At 47.2% G+C, this 15,155-nt stretch overlaps 1 protein-coding gene across 6 annotated transcripts in view; it reads left to right on the top strand.

Moving 5' to 3' along the window:
- The first annotated feature begins 1,495 nt into the window (after positions 1–1,495).
- LOC147444038 (uncharacterized) overlaps positions 1,496–15,155 on the top strand; it is a 162,676-nt gene continuing 149,016 nt past the window's right edge. For 2 of the 6 annotated variants that reach the window (XR_015190010.1, XM_086526780.1), the window contains exon 1: positions 1,496–1,624. Coding sequence is in view for 1 of the 6 variants with exons in the window: in XM_086526780.1 (XP_086382906.1) it covers positions 1,540–1,624 (85 nt within the window). In the remaining 5 variants the exon portion in view is untranslated. The other 4 variants (XM_086526781.1, XM_086526784.1, XM_086526783.1 and 1 more) reach the window with 3 other exon arrangements.

Below are 15,155 nucleotides of genomic sequence, written 5' to 3' on the forward strand. Positions count from 1 at the left end.
GCTTATTCTGTCATAGGCAAAACAACTCTAACAGCAGCATTACTTGCAGCAAGACCGGCAACATCCTCAACATCGCCTATATCCTCAGAACCAGGATGTACATCAATGCCCTGCACAATGTTCCAGACGCCCTTTGACACAAGAACATGTTGCATCATATAAGCCCACATAGGGTAGTTGTCCCCATCCAACCTGTCCTTAGCAGAAAACATCTTGAACACATCTGTGTTGTTGTTGTCAGCCATGGTAAATGCTGCACCTGATGTGAAAAGTGCCCGAAAATAGGAGAAATGGAGCGGGAACAACACGTGCTGTATAGCACAAACCGTAGAAGACTATAAGGCACATGTTATGCAGAAAACGACACTGACAAAAATTTTGCACAAAATGACGAAATAGCCTGTGCAGTACTGCCTGTAGTAGTGGAAACGGAGGCCGAAATGAGCCCAAATCGAAAATCTGAGCAGACCGAGCTCTTCGAGTATTCCCGAAGTATTTGTTAACTTGCGAACGCTCGCCAAAGCTCACTGAAATCGGAGAAAGTGAGCAGGCGTGTGCTGGAGCAGTTGGCGACTAAGCCCGGGAGGACGCAACCTGCTATGATACCAATTGTTGGAATTAGGGTTGCAGAGAAACGCACACAGCTTGGAGAAGACAAAGGAAGCTCAAGGCACACAATAGAGATTGTATTACTTAGTGTGCAATCAAAAGATAGATAGCCCTAGAGTGATGGGCGTATATTCAATGCACGGGGGAAAAAACTTCCTAAAGAGGGAAAAAATGCCCCGGCGGTTCTAGTGTGTTCACACACATCACTACCACATGTATATGGTAACAACAGTGACTATGAGGTTAGTCTACGGTCTACGTCTATCCCATGACCACACTCGGCAAGCCTAGTGAAACAATCAACTTATTAAATGTGGAGATGTGAAGACTAGTGCTAAGATTTAAAGAAAAATATATTCTTTCAAAAGATAGGCAGTCAAAAGTAATGCCCTTCCCAATGGAAGGACTTATTCTCGGTTTTTTCTTAAGACAAAATGTAACAAAAATTACAAGTCAGATTTGGTAATTTGGCGACATGTTTGGCAAATAATATAAGAAGGAACGTGTTTGGAGCAATACAAGTAGAATTTTTATTTACAAACCTTGGCAATATTTGGGAATAGTTGTCTCATCTTACAATCAGACCACTTTAAAAATAAAAAATGCGAAAGAGGAACAAGAAAAACCTGGCCTATATTTTTTTAAAAAGTGTACAAATAAGATCCTTTTTTTGAAATTTCCTCTTGAAAAAAAAAGGAATTGCGTATGGTTGCGAAATGATTTTTCGTTGAATTTTAGCGTAGGTCAAGACGTTACTCCCTAGTACATGAAGACATAGTGCTTTCTTGTTTTTAAAAGCATGTATTTGTTTTCTAAATTAGATGGATATCTTAATGTGATCGGCCAATTTTTTTTTCCCCTTTCCAAAATTTTGACCTTCATTTGACTGCAATTCTGACTTTTAAGTGCAACCATTTACAAGTCCAGGCCATGCACACTCGTGAGTCCGTACGCTCGCTGCTACAGCTTCTTTTTTCGGGACGTGTCTCTAAGCTATCTTGCTGGGCCTCCAAAGGTCTGTGAGCAAAACTTCCTCTCGTTGTGTATGCGTGTGTTTGCTAGCGCACACAGAGAGAGAGAGAGAGAGAGAGAGAGAGAGAGAGAGAGAGATGTGCCTGTGTGTCCTCTTGGTATCCAAGCACTCGCAATAGAGCAAGGAGGCGCTTGAAGGTGGTTGGGATCCGACGTGCGGTGTCCTCTCTCTCTCTCTCTCTCTCTCTCTCACATTGTGTTTAGTTCAGTTCCTCTCAGGTGAAGTAGAGTAGCCTTGTGTTTGTGCTTAAACCCTTCCGCTGCACATGCAAACGTGGGCGGAAGGAAGCTCTCTGGAAGAAGTTTGTGAGCTACTGGTGGGTGTGCTTTATGTCTCTAATCTCTAGTAAGTAGCGACCTAGTTGTTTTTGGTCTCTAGACTCCAATAGCATTCTAAGCGTGGGTTGTTCTGTGAAAAGGGATGTATATCGGCCTCTTATGGTCTCATATGCTGGACATCCATATACATAGTGCTCTTGGTCCTGGTCCTTCACCCCATCTCCACATAGTCTGCATGTCTTGAAATCTCTGTCAATGGGCTATCTGCCCGACCTCACACTCTAGTCTATGAGACGAGACTTTTGAGCTGTCGAATCCTAACCCTAGGACTATGTGGCATATTTATGTTCATATATTGTGGCCACTCGATGATGCCATCCTCTAGAATAGTTATAAAGTGCTCTCTATAATATTGCAGCCTCGATGGAGAGGCTATCTGAGTATAATCCATGTCGATGGCGTGTTTGTGTCTGCGATTCGCTTTGGCAAATAGCATCGCGTTTTGCGGGCTACTGATGTGGCACTTTTTGACAAGCTTTGGAAGGCAAGTGACATTTGGAACGTTTGAGGTGTAGAGATTAGGGAGGATGAAATAGAGCACCACTCATTGGCATTAACATAATAACCAAAACTTAATTGCACAATAGAGATTGGTGTAGAGTGTAGGCACAACTTGATAACTAGGTTGCTTCAAAGTGAGTACAAAGAGCTCATTAGATAGAGCTAGTGTAAGTATCTCATTATGTAGGGGCAAGGTATGGATAGGGGCAAGGGTAGAGAGACTAGGGGCGAGGTCTAGGGGATGGGTAGAGGCAAGGAATGGCAAGACTAGGGGTGGGTAGGGGCGAGTGGACTAGGGGGATGTGTAGGGGCGAGGGTAGAGAGGGGGTGAGCAGGGGCGAGTGGAGAGAGGGGGTGGTCGGTAGGGAACGGGGAAAGAGTGAGGGGTGGATAGAGGGTAGGCTAGACAGGGTTGAAGGGGGTGGGTAGGGGCTGAAAGTGTAGAGACACATGCCACGTCCGTCAGGTGGCACACTTAAGGGAACCCAACATTGCGACTGGAAGCCTACAATCCACTAGAGAAACCATTTGGTGAGACAAGTGTAGCTACACCAGCAATAGGACTCCGATTAGTTGATAGAATTCCCTTTCACCTCCAAGCTTTGACATGTCACACCCACAGCTTTGCATCGCCATTGGTCTAGCATTACCGAGTGATCCCATATCCTGACAGCCAAAAAAATGAGCTGGGGTTGTCAGAGTCCACCAAGCTGACTTCATTAACTAGGTCTAGAGAGAGCACGGCTCAAGATGTTTCGGTAGATGAAGAAGGTACTATTTTTTTGGAGTATAGAGACATCAGGAGCTGGTGGTTGATCAATATTGAATTCTGCATATGCTTCTTGTAGACAGCCTTTGGGAAGCGTGTCGAAGGGTACTTCATCAGACACATAAGTGAGCTTTTTCTTGGTTGGATAGTCAGACACAAAGGAGGTTCCTCTTCTATGGTTAATAGGATCCCCAAGCCCAAAGGCTTCCACTAAGAGCGCAGCTGAGTTATCAACCTCTGTGACCTCCACACTTGCTGCTGACTGAGGTGGCTCACTGGGCTTAGCTAATGTAGAAACATTGGAAGAGGGTGAATCTGTGTAGCGTAGATAATGTGTCGTGCTCTCTACAATGTGGGTGCCCCTCAGTGCAATGTGCGTGACAATCTCACTCAAACAAATGGAAACTCTCTCAAATAGAATGAAACACAGAAACAATGGATAACAACAGAGACACAACAGTGGACCAGAACATGTGGACTCGACTCGCTCAAAGAACCATGTACAGACTCTGGCGTGGCAGCACACTCAGCTCCAGCCCAGGACTCACAGGTAGGACTCACAGGTACAAATGGGGTGTCCAGGCTCAGATGTGCAGGGATGGTGAAGCAGTGCTCTCTGTAAGACTCGCTCTAGATGACTACGCACAAGATCAAAGGTGAAGAAGATGATGACATCACCAGCCGCTACTACTCATATGTACCACCATAAAGAGCCACCAACGACTCATAATGTCAGCCATGTGGTGACCTGGCCACGAGGTCCACTAGACCACCGTCGGTAGGTACCCTGCCACGTGTCACTCCCTAGACCAGAGGTCCGTCCAGAGGGTCCGTCCAGTGTGAACCAGACCGAGTGTAGCCAATTGTCCAACTATCTGCCCTGTGAAGTGACACTGTAGCCCTGCTACAGGTTGCCCGCCACAAGACCGCTCACCGTCTCGGTGAGAGGAAATATTGAAAAAACTGTGAAAGAAAACCATTAGGTACTGCATATGTACATCCTTCTTGAAGCAGGTTCTAGGTCCAAAAATTGATTTTAAACATACTGCACTGCTTGCAAATTTTTAATCCTTTGGAGAAGCGGGACGCAGTATGATTTCATAATCCAAGAATCCCAATTGGCAAAACATAATAAAGCTCCACAGCAGGAAGTAAGTGACCGGTAGCTCTTCAACCAATCGCAACCAATCGATATCAAATGTTTAGCTCTGACAAATGAAGTGTGCCTTAAGCATTGTCCTAAGTCAACTTCAAGTTTTGTTTGCCACTCAGACTTTTCAGGCTTCTTCTTTTGCTGCTTCACCCGTGAGTACGCAAAGACTCCAGCCAAAGCAATACCAGTCAAAGACTCCAGCCAAAGCAATACCAGTGCCAATGCCATTGATGGGGAAACAGGGGTCCTGAAGAAAAGAACAGAGGTAACAATGACCACCAGTCGCTTCACGCAATTGCCTACTAATTGAGTTTGAGGTGAAACCCTCTGCAAAATCATGTATGAGACCTGCTGATATGCATGAAAACAGATGGCAGCAAGTAGAGCACGAACTGCCAAAACTTTTACATCTAGTCCCGCTGACTGAAGATATGTAGGTGTGAATTTCACTCCTATCTACCTACCTACAGGTGCTCTCTCAATGCAGGGAATGAACACAAAATACACTGCTTCTAGGCTGCTTGTTTGGGCTGTGCATTATTTTGGAGAGAGTATCCAATTAGGGAGAGGGGATAGGTAGGGGCGAGGGGGAAAGGGGGTGGGTAGGGGCGAGGGTATGTGAGGGGGTGGGTAGGGACGAGGGTGTGTTGGTAAGGGTGAGGAAGGTCAGAGCATTATGAAAGTGCAGGTTGAGGACATAACCAACTATTCTCAGCAAGACAGCGAGCAGGAGTAGGGAATTCATCTAGCACATCAAGTAGGACCTGCTCTGTGAAGGGAGTTGGCTAGACACAGAATTTAGCTTCGTTCTGGTTGGAGAAGCAGACACCAATGGGGCTGATGTTTGAAGGGGGTTGAACTCCTGTAGGGGAGATTTCTTTTTGCTTATATACTTTTTCCTCGGCTTTCCAAATTCAACGGCTTTTATCAAGAGGGCTTTCACCGAGAGCGCATCAGGAGTATCTTTTGTGACCTTCAACTCTTGAGCTGGCTCATGTGGCTCATAAGGTTTAGTTACCTTGGAAACATTGGAAGAGGGTGTACCTTCAAGAAAACAGTGAATTGAAACTCCAAAACAGGGCATAGATTTGGTAGCATCCAACCATTCCAACAGATCCTCATCTGACCCATCAGGTGGAGTAGGCTGTTCCAATTCGAGGCTGGTTGCTAAAGACAAGGAACTATGTTGCACGACGGGATCCATGCCTCCTTCCAGGCGAATTGGTTGCATCGGGGAGCCAGGAGTATGTATCCACATGGCATCGTTGCCCCAATCATGAAGTGCTTTAGTGTGTCGCAGCCATGGCCTTCCGATGAGCAAGGGAAATCCACCCTCCACCTGTGGAAGACGAACCACAACAAAATCCAAGTTAAAAGTAAAGTTTTGTACCTGCAGAGGCACCTTGTCTACGATGCCCACTGGGTATACTGTTCGTTGATTGGCCAATGTAACTGTGAAGGGAGCAAGGCGAGTAGGCTGTAAACCTAGAGCTAACATAGTGAACTCGGGCATCAGGTTGATGCCAGATCCACCATCCACTATCACTCCTGAGAAATGCCGACCCAAAACGGACACTGTCAGGCGAGGGCTTCTATAATCAGTGAGGGGAGCAGATGGATAGGAAATCAAATAAGACTCTGAGGGCTGTACAGGGAGGTGCCCGCCACTAGGCCCAGCCCCCGGGTACAGAGACTGAATGACTGAGAGGGTGTCACTTCTAAGTGTTGCGTCAAGCCTTAGCATGTCGTATAGTGACACCTTCTGAAAAGTATTTTTCAAGATGTCTTCTGCTGTGGGCTTGGCGCCTTCGAATTGGGCCCCCTTTGGGAGCTTAATCTGTTCCAAGTCAGCCACTGCTTCCAAGAAGGCTCCATCAATGTGAGATAACAGGGACGTTGGTTTGCTCTGAGCAATTTTGAAGGACTCGTCCTTTGGGTCAAATAGACTAGCTTGAGGAAGTGGGGACTGGCGAGGTGGACCTGTGGGCAGACTGATACCAAGAGCTGCTCTTTGTGCCCGAGTAAGGACACCAGCAGGCTCCTCCACTTGCAGTGGCTTAACCACATGGGTAGCAGGTGATGGTTGAGGCACTGTGTTCACAGTAATCAAGTTTATCTTTGGGAAGGTGAATTCTTGTTGGTTCTGAGTCGAGCTTAAAGACGTGGATGCCCTTTGCGTGGGACAATCCTTACTGTAGTGATCCTTCGAATCAGGGCAATGACGACAAGGAGGGGACCCCTCGGGTAAAGGACACTTGCTCTGATAATGCCCTTATTCTCCGCATCTGTAGCAGAGTATGGGCCGATTGGAAGGACGAAACGGGGGACGAGGTGGTTGCTGCATGGAGTTGGAGGCTGAGGTGTAGAAACTTTGGGGAACTGAGGGAGTACCGGCATGATAAAAGCTGTGGGGTGCAAAGTTGTTGTGCATACCTTGCTGCATAGGGGGTGTTGTCAGCAGAGGAGGCAACTGGTTTTGATGGCCATAGGGTGAGACCATGTTGGATGCAGGTGCTAGCCCTTGTTGGAGAGAAGGACCAAGATTTTGCTGTATTTGTCGCAATCCCTTGAGGTAGTAACAATCCTTATCCTCATGTCCAGATTTTTCACAGAAGTGGCAGTAAACCCGAAGGGGGCATTCCTGTGGGGGGTGCCCTGGAGAGCGGCATGAGCTACACCAAACCATAGTCTTAGTCTCTTGCTGACACTTGAGCTTTTCTAACTCACGCTTAATCTGTTCCAATGCCTCATTATGTGTAGGCTTCTCTTGTCTAAGAGAGAAGGACCTCTCCTCTTGAAGAGCTCGTTGTAGCTTTAGGGCTTCCAGTTCCCTGCGTAAAGAAGTTAAAGGATCAATAGGACTACCTTCCGAGAACACAGAGGGAGTATCTATTTGAGGAGAGTTGTTGAAGAGCTTCCTAGCCCCCTCTATTCTAGTAGCAGCTGCGATGAACTCGTTAGAGTGGCATCGGGTCGGAAACTCTCTCGGAGTTTTTGCTGAGAAGTTTTGGGAAGCGCCTTCTCCACCCACTTTTTAACCATGAATTCACCGGGTTGTTGGGGAAGCTTGGCCACGAGTGACTTAGTTTTAGTCATAAGCTCCGCAAAAGTCTCCTCAGGCTTGAGCACCATGTTGGCCAACTCATCCAGCACCTTCTCCTGGGAGTCACCTGGCCTGAAAGCTGCACAGAACTGCTGTCTTAAGGCTGCCCAAGTTGCAGAATGGTTCTCTGCAAATTGGCTGTACCATTTATCTGCTAGGCCATCCAGGGTGGATGGAAATAGTACCAAGTAAGCATCTTCTCTGTTCAGCCCACGTCCCCTACAGAGAGATACAAATCTTCTTGCATGGTCGTCAGCATCTTCTGAAGAAAGCCCTTTGAAGGTAGGGAACTTGATGTTCACCTTGGCCAAAACACTAGCTAGTGGCTCCATGATTCCTTGCTGAGTCTGTTGCACAATAGCTTGCTGTAGTAGAATAGGAGAGAGCTTTTCTGGAGAAGGTGATCGCGAAGATGGGAAACCTGATGACGAAGGAATGGGTGAGAGATTTTCTGGAGAAGGTGATTGGGAAGATGGGGAACCTGATGAAGGAATGGGTGATGTGATATGTGTAGGTATAGGTGATGAGGTTGAAGGATTTCTACAAGGTGTCAAAGGTCGTCTTTTGTGATAGTACTTCAGAGGGCTCAGTAGTGGGCTTTGACGCTCAACTGACCTCCTTGTATGTGTCATGCAGTGACCACCAGTCCAACCAAGTTTGGGCAAGAAACTTGTGACAGGTCTAGACTCCACCACACCAACCAGGTAAATGACTAGACTCGGCTGGACCAAGGACGAGACCAGGGACGAGGAAGGCTAGACCAGGGTCGAGGAGGTCTAGACCAGGGACGAGGAGGACTAGACCAGGTCGAGGAGATCTAGACCAGGGACGAGGAGGACTAGACCAGGGTCGAGGAGGTCTAGACCAGGGACGAGGATAAGTTGGACCAGGGCGAGAAAGGACTAGACCAAGGACTAATGGACCAGGTGAGAGGGGAACATTGCAAGGCAAGGTCGGCGAAGAAGGCAGGCGAAGCTAGATCAACCTAACCAGCTTCAAGATTTGCACCTCACAGAGTGAGATTTCAGTTGAGGTCCCACCGTGATCGCCAAAATGAGAGCACCTGTAGCGCGGATAATATGTCGTGCTCTCTACAGTGTGGGTGCCCCTCAGTGCAATGTGCGTGACAATCTCACTCAAACAAATGGAAACTCTCTCAAACAGAATGAAACACAGAAACAATGGATAACAACAGAGACACAACAGTGGACCAAAACATGTGGACTCGACTCGCTCAAAGAACCATGTACAGACTCTGGCGTGGCAGCACACTCAGCTCCAGCCCAGGACTCACAGGTACAAATGGGGTGTCGAGGCTCAGATGTGCAGGGATGGTGAGGCAGTGCTCTCTGTAAGACTCGCTCTAGATGACTACGCACAAGATCAAAGGTGAAGAAGATGATGACATCACCAACCGCTACTACTCATATGTACCACCATAAAGAGCCACCAACGGCTCATAATGTCAGCCATGTGGTGACCTGGCCACGAGGTCCACTAGACCGCCGTCGGTAGGTACCTTGCCACGTGTCACTCCCTAGACCAGAGGTCCGTCCAGAGGGTCCGTCCAGTGTGAACCAGACCGAGTGTAGCCAATTGTCCAACTGTCTGCCCTGTGAAGTGACACTGTAGCCCTGCTACAATCTGCAGGCAAAAATTGAATAGACCCATAACAAGGCAAATACTTGGTAGATTTGAACCACTCAAGTGGGTCCTTCTTTGGCCTGTCAAGTGGGGTAGGCTGTTCCAGTTTGGGGTTGGACTCCACAGACAAAGAACTATGTTGCGCCATTGGATATATCCCACCTTAAAGGCGAATGGGTTACATTGGGGAGCCAGGAGTGCATATCCACATTGCGTCTTTGCCCCAATCATGTAGCGCTTTGCGATGAGCAAAGGAAATCCTCCCTTGGGGAAGACGAACCACAACATTGCCAAGCTATAGGTGAAATCTTATACCTGCAGAGGCACCTTGTCCACTATGCCGAATGGGTAGACTGTCCTATGGTCGGCTAAAATAAACTTGGGAAAGGTAAATTCGGGTTGGCTCTGACTTGGGCTTGAAGACTTAGATACATGTTGTTATGGACAATCCTTACTATAGTGATCCTGAGCCTTAGAGCAATGTCGGCAAGGAGGATACCCTTCTGGTCGAAGACATTTGCTTTGGTAATGCCCATGTTCCCTGCGTCTATTGTAAGGTGCAGCGGAATGAATGTTGTATTTTCTCAAGATTAGTGATCTTTATTGCTCAAGGTTCCTTTTAGTTCTTAGGGAAAGAGAGAGCTTTCCGTCTTATGGAGAGTGCTATGATCACGAACAAAGTGAGTGGATATTGTGCGTGCAAGTGAATGAGACTGAGAGAAGGAGAGAGAAGAGATACGACACCCGAGAGGTTGTAAAACCCTCCTCCGAAGGTCCCACTCTCGTCGGCCAGAGTGGTCTACTTGATTGCACAAAGGTGTACAATGCGAATGCAATGGACTGATGCAATGGGACTATGCCGATGACGACGACGGTGATGACGACGGCGACTTAGGCTGAATCTGTGATCTTCTATTGGCTGAATTTCGTGGTTGTCTTGGTGGCTGAAAATGACTGTTTTCTTGGTGCTTTCATGGCTGAAAATCCCTGGTTTGGCGAGGGACTTTAGGGCTGAATAAAAACGCTGGTCCAAACAAGCTTTTGCTGCGTTTTTATAGCTGTAATTGGCTGTTGAAAATGCTGAAGGACTGCTGGCTATGGCTGTGTTTTATGGGCTACAAACCTGCCGTAAACACGCTACAAAAGGCTGCGTTTGTCAAGGCTGATGGGCTGATGAAAAACGCTGGCTCCTGCTGGTTACTATGATCCAAAAACGCTGGCCTTGCTGTGTTGCTAGCGACCAAAAACGCTAGTGATTGGGGCTACTTGAAGGGGACACAAACGCCGGGAATGGAGGTTGTGGGCGATGGCTGGCTGTAGGGGGGAAACACCAAGGAGATGGAGTCGATGGCGATGTTGATGCTTGGAAAAACGCTAGGGGATGCTGAGGGGGGGGGGGGGGGGGGGGGGGGTACTGCTGAGAAGTTGCCTGTTGAGCGGGAAGCTCCTGCTGCCTCTTCTGCCAGAAAGTGCTAACTTGGGTTTGCTTATATATTAACTTAGCAAAATTGCCCTACCTACTTTTGTTGGAAAGTCACTTAAAAATAATAAGTGAAAATAACCAAAAATAGGAAAATAAGCTAAATGCACTGGAAAATTCCCCTAACTGATGCTAATGGATTCTGATGGGAATTCCGATGATCATGCTGTGTGCAACCGGAGGATATGCATCTATGCTAAGTGACTGGGCATGCACGGTCTACGAATAGACTCACAAAAGTGCCATATCACTGCTAATCTAGACTGACGGACTGACTGAACCCTGATGTGGTGTAGCTTGTCCACGGACACATAGGGTTGGGACGTGTCACGTGACATCCTCTCCTTTTCAAAGTGAGGTACTGGTACTGAACTGTATGGTGTCGAGGGAGATCGCCAACAGCATCCGGAATAGTGGAAGGGACTCTTCGCCGGCCCACTCTGATGTGTGGGTCGTGCGGTACTTGAACTTCATAAAGGTCTGCAACGCTTGCTTCTTTGGGCCGCGCCGAAAGCGACTCAAAGTCTTATGTGGCTCCTTCGATGATTCAACTTCGTCTAGAGTCTTGCTTCTTTCGTCTTCAAGAATCTCCATGGCTGAAAATTCCTGAAACCATCTCCAACACAAAACCATGAACATACCCATTCCATGTAAAGTGAAGGAAAAAAATCGTGTCTTCTCTAAAGACTGTGTATGCAATGTAGATGAACATAGAGACGGAGTGACAACCCGTTCATCAAACACATGCAAACAATGAGGTCGAATCTTTTCTGTTTGATGGAAATCAATCAACTGTGGCAAATCACAATGGAAATGCCCATGCTGGGTGCTCATACTATCATGTGCTCTTTCGGAAACTGTGTCATGCCAAGGAAGAGACATGGAATGTGAAATCTTGACATACAAACTTTTCAGCTTTTCATGAACAATCCCCATACATTCGTGCTCATCCATGAGAGAAACGTGCTCAACATACAATATGTCATGCCTAGTAAAAGGGATCACATAACGATGCTGACTAAAATACAGGAAACCTTCACGAATGAAACACTCGAACAATGCGTGCGTATCAATCATGCGAACACATAATACTTCCTGTGATGGTTCTTTGGACCTAGGCTCGATAGCCAAGATCGCTTCTTCCTGAAGGGGTTCTGTGGACCTAGGCTCGAGAGCCAAGATCGCTTTTGCTTGAATGATCGAATCGTCCTGTGGGGGTTCTTTGGACCTCTACTCGAAAGCCAAGATCGCTTCTTCGTGATTGATCGAATCTACAACGAGGTTAGCTTCGCTAGAAAAAGCATCCACTAACACATCATCCTTGTGAACAATCACATCATCTTCATGCAACTCATCATGCTTGTGAGAAAATCACATCTTGATCATGCAAATCATCATGCTTGTGAGAAGTCACATCTTGATCATGCAAATCATCATGCTTGTCATTGTCATCCAAATCATTATGCAAATCATTGGCATCCAAATCATCATGCTTAGCATTGTCATTCAAATCATCATGCAAATCATTGTCAATCAAATCATCATCATGCTTCACACAATCATGCAAATCCTGTGTATCATGCTTGGGAGAAGAAGAGACTGAGAGAGTCTCCTTTTCCCGATCTTGTTGCATCTGTGCCTGCATTCGAGAAAAGAGTCGCAACATCTCTTGCCTTATTGCTTTGTTCTCGCGATCTAGGGCTGCCATTCTTTCTGTGTAGTTACGCTCTATGGCTGCCATGTCTTCTTCGTAGGCTTTTCTTTCTGCTTCTCGTTCGGCATCTCTTGCTTTGTCTTCTAACTTCTTGTCCATCATCCTCTTGTCGAAAGCCTCCATAGGAGTTAGTGCAATCGGTGTCGTAGATGGGGAAGGGTCAGAAAAACCTCCTGGTGGGGAAAATTCTTCTTCGCCTCTCTCATGCTCATCACCTCCAAGCTAGTATCCATTCCGCTTCGAGTGATGACCAATCTGCAATCGTGGGTTCTTGTGGGTTCTTGGGGTCTTGGGTTCTTAAGTCCACGAGGAACTTGGGTTCTTGAGGGTCTTCAGGTTCTTGAGGTCCTTGAGGTCCTTGATTCGTGAGAATCTTGGGTTCTTGAGGTGCTTGAGTCTTGAGGGTGTTTGGTTCTTGGGGTTCTTGAGGTTTTCTTTCGCTTGCAAATCGTGTTGGAGAAGGATCTTCTCTTCACCGGAGTTCTACTCTTTTCTGCGGGCGCACCCCTTGGCAGCCTTGCGCTCACACCAAGGTTGCTTTTTCCTACCTCACGTCGATTGGCCGGTCGCTAAGTGCACGGTCCGCTCTCAATGAGTGAAAAGAGACACAAGGGGAGGTTGGACAAGCCCTTCTTTCTTGGGATTCCTGTCACTTCTCAACAAAACACGATTAGGAATCACCACGCCCAAGTAAACTTGGGTTCGTGCGATCGCAACAAGCAAAAAAATTCTTGTGGTTCTTTCCTTGAGTAATGCAGAACACTTTCAAAGCTCTGATACCAATGTAAGGTGCAGCGGAATGAATGTTGTATTTTCTCAAGATTAGTGATCTTTATTGCTCAAGGTTCCTTTTAGTTCTTAGGGAAAGAAAGAGCTTTCCGTCTTATGGAGAGTGCTATGATCATGAACAAAGTGAGTGAATATTGTGCGTGCAAGTGAATGAGACTGAGAGAAGGAGAGAGAAGAGATACGACACCCGAGAGGTTGTAAAACCCTCCTCCGAAGGCCCCACTCTCGTCAGCCAGAGTGGTCTACTTGATTGCACAAAGGTGTACAATGCGAATGCAATGGACTGATGCAATGGGACTATGCCGATGACGACGACGGCGACTTAGGCTGAATCTGTGATCTTCTATTGGCTGAATTTCGTGGTTGTCTTGGTGGCTGAAAATGACTGTTTTCTTGCTGCTTTCATGGCTGAAAATCCCTGGTTTGGCGAGGGACTTTAGGGCTGAATAAAAACGCTGGTCCAAACAAGCTTTTGCTGCGTTTTTATAGCTGTAATTGGCTGTTGAAAATGCTGAAGGACTGCTGGCTATGGCTGTGTTTTATGGGCTACAAACCTGCCGTAAACACGCTACAAAAGGCTGCGCTTGTCAAGGCTGATGGGCTGATGAAAAACGCTGGCTCCTGCTGGTTACTATGATCCAAAAACGCTGGCCTTGCTGTGTTGCTAGCGACCAAAAACGCTAGTGATTGGGGCTACTTGAAGGGGACACAAACTCCGGGAATGGAGGTTGTGGGCGATGGCTGGCTGTAGGGGGGAAACACCAAGGAGATGGAGTCGATGGCGATGCTGATGCTTGGAAAAACGCTAGGGGTTTCCCCCCAAGGGGGGGGGGGGGGGGGGGGTTACTGGTGAGAAGTTGCCTGTTGAGGGGGAAGCTCCTGCTGCCTCTTCTGCTAGAAAGTGCTAACTTGGGTTTGCTTATATATTAACTTAGCAAAATTGCCCTACCTACTGTTGTTGGAAAGTCACTTAAAAATAATAAGTGAAAATAATCAAAAATAGAAAAATAGGGTAAATGCACTGGAAAATTCCCCTAACTGATGCTAATGGATTCTGATGGGAATTCCGATGATCATGCTATGTGCAACCTGAGGATATACATCTATGCTAAGTGATTGGGCATGCATGGTCTACGAATAGACTCACAAAAGTGCCCAATCACTGCTAATCTATGCTGACGGACTGACTGAACCCTGATGTGGTGTAGCTTGTCCACGGACACATAGGGTTGGGATGTGTCACGTGACATCTATAGCACAAAATGGGCCGATTGGATGGGCAAGTTGGGGGACGAGGTAGTCTTTGCTTCTGCTGCATGGAGGTGGAGGCTGAGGGGTTGAGGGAGCATTAGCATTATAAAAGTTGTGAGATGGAAAATTGCTTTGCATACCTTGCATGGGGGGTGTATTCAACAAAGGTGGCATGTGGTTTGGATGGCCATAGGAGGAAACCATATTGGATTCGGGTGCCAACCCCGGGTGAATAGATGTCAAGCCTTGTTGAAGTGTAGGGGGGCGAGGTTTTGTTGTAATTGTTGCAATCCCTTCAGATAGTAGCAATCTTTGTCTTCATGTCCAGACTTGTCATAGAGGTGAAAGTAAGATCGAAGTGGGCATTCCTGCAGAGGATGCCTAGGAGAGCGACGTGAGCTACACAAAACCACAGCCTTAGACTCCTATTGAACCTTGAGCTCTTCTAGCTCCCGCTTGATCTGGTCCAAAGCCTCTTGATGTGGAGGCTTCTTCTGTCGAAGAGAGAAGGATCTCTCCTCTTGAAGGGCTCGTTGTAACTTCAATGCTTCTGGTTCCCTGCGTAGTCAAGGGGTCATATGGACTTTCCAAGAGTACAGAGGCAGTCTCTACCTGAGGAGAGTTGCTGAATAGCTTTCTTGCTTCTTCTATCCTAGTAGCAATAGCGACAAACTCCTCCAGAGTGGCTTCAGTTCAAAGTTACTTGGAACGGGAACGGGAGGCTCCGGAACGGTAACGGGCAGGGGGGGGGGAGACCAGAATGGTTGTGGA

Source organism: Adiantum capillus-veneris, chromosome 13 (genome assembly GCF_014529385.1).
Source record: "Adiantum capillus-veneris isolate H3 chromosome 13, ASM1452938v2, whole genome shotgun sequence".
NCBI classification, from domain to species: Eukaryota; Viridiplantae; Streptophyta; class Polypodiopsida; order Polypodiales; family Pteridaceae; genus Adiantum; species Adiantum capillus-veneris.